The sequence below is a fragment of the Eptatretus burgeri genome, chromosome 13 (assembly GCF_056783735.1).
Source record: "Eptatretus burgeri isolate ZD-2024b chromosome 13, Ebu_testis_v1, whole genome shotgun sequence".
Lineage (NCBI taxonomy): Eukaryota > Metazoa > Chordata > Myxini > Myxiniformes > Myxinidae > Eptatretus > Eptatretus burgeri.
The window spans coordinates 48,214,611-48,219,807 of record NC_140973.1 but is presented as its reverse complement, the minus strand read 5'-3'; the positions used below and the strand labels follow the sequence as shown (position 1 = coordinate 48,219,807).

The window sequence follows — 5,197 nt, the reverse complement described above, 5'->3', positions numbered from 1 at the left end:
GTATATATATATATATATATATATATATATATATATATATATATATATACATACATTGGGACCATACTCTGTGCAGAGCGTTGGTGCTGCTTAAGCAGTCTCCTTGGCTTTTGGGCACAATCCTGGATGGGTCGCCACTCCGACACAGGATACCAGCAAGCTGGTACTCATTTTGTCGACCTCGGAAGGATGACAGGCAGAGTAAACCCCACCTGGTATTGATTCAACATCTGAGCGGGGTTTGAACTCAGGATCCTAGGATCCCAAGCCCACCATCCTAACCATTAAGCCAACACCAGGCATTATATGTATATATATGTATATATGTATGTATATATATATGTATATATATATATATGTATATATATATATATATGTATATGTATGTATATGTATATATGTATATGTATGTATATGTATATACATATATATATGTATATGTATGTATATGTATGTATATATATATGTATATATATATATATGTATGTATATATATATATATATATATATATGTATATATATATATGTATATGTATATATATATATATATATATATATATATATATATATATATATATATATATATGTATATATATATGTATATATGTATATATATATGTATATATGTATATATATATGTATATATATATATATATATATATATATATATGTATATATATATATGTATATATATATATATATATATATATGTATATATATATATATATATATATATATATATATATGTATATATATATATATATATATATATATATATATATATATATATATATATATATATATGTATATATATATATATATATGTATATATATATATATATATATATATATATATATGTATATATATATATATATATATATATATATATATATATATATATATATATATATATATACATATATATATATATATATATATATATATATATATATATATATATATATATATATATATATATATATATATATATATATATATATATATATATATATATATATATATATATATATATATATATATATATATATATATATATATATATATATATATATATATATATGTAGGGTAAGAATACTGATTCTGGCTCACTTTTCCCCATGTAAATGAATGGGGGATTTTCAGCGATTCCCTTTTTTTTTCCCTAAAAATAAATCCCCTTTTTATCCCAAGGTATATTTATTTGTCTCCCCTTTTAACTTGGAGGTTGAACCTCATTGAATTGAACACCTGGGGGTTGAACAGCTCACTCATTGAACCTATAAAGATTTGTTCATTCTCAAATTCCTTCAATAGTTTAATTTTCTTTGCACAATAATCCCCATCTAAAATATTGATAAACAAAACATTTGAATCTTTATATTTTTTAAGATACCCCTTTTGTGCCATTACGAAATGATAAACTTCTCTTAATGCTCTTGTTTGACCACCTCCTGAGCCACAGGTTATTTTTTTGTTAAGCCCCGCCCACTTTTCTTTAAGCCCCGCCCACTTTTGCTAAGCTCCACCCACTTTTTGTGAGGTATTTTTTCTAAGCCACGCCCACTTTTCTAAGCCCCGCCCACTTTGCTAAGCTCCACCCACTTTTTGTGAGGTATTTTTTTCTAAGCCACGCCCACTTTTCTAAGCCCCGCCCACTTTTGCTAAGCCCCGCCCACTTTTCATGAGGTATTTTTCCTAAGCCACGCCCACTTTTCCTAAGCCCCGCCCACTTTTGCTAAGCTCCGCCCACTTTTCCGAAGCCCCGCCTACTTTTGTTAAGCCCCGCCCACTCTTACATTATTTCCAGTTCATCTCTGACTCACAAAGAAATCACTAGAAAATTACAGGATGTTATGGTTTTGACAAATTTCCCAATGAAGGCTTGCCTCGGCTTGCCCAGGGAATTTCCAAAGGAAACCACACCCACCAGTCTTTCTCTATAAAAGCTTCAAACCCAGGCTCCATTTTAAACATTTGTTTTTGCTGGCAATGGTGTGCTGTGTGCTTGTCTGGAACTCTCTGTCTTGTATGGAACTAAACCTTCAAGTTGATGAACTGGATTCAAACCTCTTATCTATTGAGGTAAGATTTTTATTTTCCTATTTTCAAACTTTGATTGAAGCATACTCATTTAATAATTAAATAACTTAATTAATACATTATTATTTTCTCTCACAGGAAATTGTATCTGAAATACAAAATGAAAATACTGCTTTTGCTACAACTTGGGGGGAAATTGTTGGCTTGGTTGAAGACCTTATGAGCGACCAAGACCTTGAGTGGGATGACTTTGGTGTTCCTTGGAACTCTCTGTCTTGTATGGAACTAAACCTTCAAGTTTATGAACTGGATTCAAACCTCTTATCTGTTGAGGTAAGATTTTTATTTTCCTATTTTCAAACTTTGATTGAAGCATACTCATTTAATAATTAAATAACTTAATTAATACATTATTATTTTCTCTCACAGGAAATTGTATCTGAAATACAAAATGAAAATACTGCTTTTGCTACAACTTGGAGCGAAATTGTTGACTTGGTTGAAGACCTTGTGAGCGACCAAGACCTACAGAACGAGCAAGACCTTGAGTGGGATGACTTTGGTGTTCCTTGGAACTCTCTGTCTTGTATGGAACTAAACCTTCAAGTTGATGAACTGGATTCAAACCTCTTATCTGTTGAGGTAAGATTTTTATTTTCCTATTTTTAAACTTTGATTGAAGCATACTCATTTAATAATTAAATAACTTAATTAATACATTATTATTTTCTCTCACAGGAAATTGTGTCTGAAATACGAAATGAAAATACTGCTTTTGCTACAACTTGGGGCGAAATTGTTGGCTTGGTTGAAGACCTTATGAGCGACCAAGACCCACAGAACGAGTTCGTCCTTGATGACCCAACCAAAGAGTTATACCTTGGAGACCAGCAAAATCCTGAAAAAGAGTTTTACAGCAATAGTACTCATTGTGAGTTATCAAGACAATACCCACTGAACAAGTTATACGTTGATGAGCCAGAATACAAGTTTTACCTTGGAGACTCACAAATTTTGAAAAAATCAGTAAATGAGTTCTGCCTTGATGGTTTAAATAACTACCTTGGAGACTCAGGAAAAGGGTTCTGCCAAGATGGTTCTAAATATGGGAACTACCTTGGAGACTCACAAATTTTGAAAAAATCAGTAAATGAGTTCTGCCTTGATGGTTTAAATAACTACCTTGGAGACTTGGAAAGTTGGGTTTATTTTGAAGACTTGAAATGCTACCACTCTTTGGGATTTAAACCTATCAAGAAAGTTCTTACTCCCTCTTTCTATGTTATCAAACCTGAAAGCCTTAAAAGACAGAATTGGAAGAAGAGATAAAAAAAACGTAAAATGTATATATATATATATATATATATATGTATATGTATATATATATATATATATGTGTATATATATATATATATATATATATATATATATATATATATATATATATATATATATATATATATATATATATATATATATGTGGAAATCTCATTTTGAAAAAGACATTGTGTTGGGTGAGGATTGAGTTGGGGTTGAGATTTTGAATGTGAGGGTTGGGGTTGAGATTTTGAATGTGAGGGTTGGGACACACACACACACACATACACATCAACAAACAAAAGTTAAGCCTTGACTATTCAGTTGAGGATTCTGTGTTTGGGGTTCACAGATCTAAGAACGTCCACCCCTTGACACACATTATATACTGTTATACACCTCGGACTTGGCCCTCGAGTGTCCACAACGGTGTATAGCAGGAGGGAGTGAAGCGCCAACCTATTGCTCCCATTGCACACACACACACACACAAACAAAAGTTAAGCCTTGACTATTCAGTTGAGGATTCTGTGTTTGGGGTTCACAGATCTAAGAACGTCCACCCCTTGACACACATTATATACTGTTATACACCTCGGACTTGGCCCTCGAGTGTCCACAAAGGTGTATTATCTGCTTAGTTTTGTCTTTTGTAATTCCTGTGAATAAAATGAACCTAAAATCTCTTCCCCTTCCAAATCATATATTTTATAAGTCCAAGGAACTGTATCTATTACATCAACAATTTTAAAAAGTTCTTTCGTCCATCGTTCAGTAAAACCCTTTTCAAAATGAGATTTCCACCTATATATTCTTACGATATCACCAACTTTGAACTTAGGTTTTCTGACATTAATCTCTTTTTCATATTTTAATTTTGTAAATGTTTCTGATGGTTTCATATTTGTTGACGTGTGAATCGTGTCATTATACTTATCCACAATATCCTGAATAAAAGATGACCATTGTTGTGAACCGAGTTGTGTGAATTTTTTATATAGTCTCTCTTTTAAGGTACGATTAAAACGTTCAACAACAACTGCCTTCCCTTCATTAAAGGTACTGTATAATGTAATACTGTTATTTTTTAGAAAATTCATAAATGTCTTGTTATAAAACTCTCTACCCTCATCAGTCCACAATTTTTGAGGTTTTCTCTTACTTTTATTAAATATCTGTTGAAAAGCTAACATAAGAGTATTACCTGTTTTGTTTTTTAAAGGGACAACCCACGCATATCTACTCCTCAAATCAATAACGGTTAAAGCATACTTGTACCCCTTATCATTATTGAGTTCAATCAAATCAGCAGACCAGATATAATCAACTTCCTTGGAATAAACTTTCCTTCTCTGAAACTTTGTGAATATTGGTTTATGTAATTCATCAGCTAATTGCTCTTCAGTCTTAATGGCATCATTAGAGCCTATAAGTTTTTTGAATTTCCAAGTCCAAGTTTCAATTTAGCACTAATCATCTTCTTCACGATGAACCTATCAACTTTTTCTCTCAAGGTTGGATTTTGTATCAGAGACAAATTATACAACATTTCTCTATCAGCTTCATGCTTTTCTTCCAACGTTGTGGTATTCCCATAATCAATATCGTGTCTCATGCACACTTCATCAACTCTATTGATTGGTTTACTCCAGGATTTAGGATTGTCTGCCTCATCTAATCTTTTATCCAAGTTTGTGCCTGGACCACAGAAAGAATACCCTGGAAGATGTAATTCCCCTGGTATTCCAGTAGTTGTAAATTTACTTCCTGATAAAAACTTTTGTATATCTCCTCCGAGTTTGTGTTTGGAGATAAATTGATTTTTTTTTGAACCACACA

At 31.5% G+C, this 5,197-nt stretch overlaps 1 protein-coding gene across 1 annotated transcript; it reads left to right on the top strand.

Annotated features, from left to right (window-relative positions):
• The first annotated feature begins 1,226 nt into the window (after nucleotides 1–1,226).
• Nucleotides 1,227–3,370, top strand: LOC147014422 (uncharacterized). Its single transcript, XM_085851391.1, has 4 exons — nucleotides 1,227–2,083; nucleotides 2,180–2,374; nucleotides 2,471–2,683; nucleotides 2,780–3,370. Exons 1-4 carry the CDS (start codon nucleotides 1,991–1,993, stop codon nucleotides 3,368–3,370), a joined length of 1,092 nt encoding a protein of 363 aa, XP_085707517.1. The 5' UTR covers nucleotides 1,227–1,990.
• The last annotated feature ends 1,827 nt before the right edge of the window (nucleotides 3,371–5,197 follow it).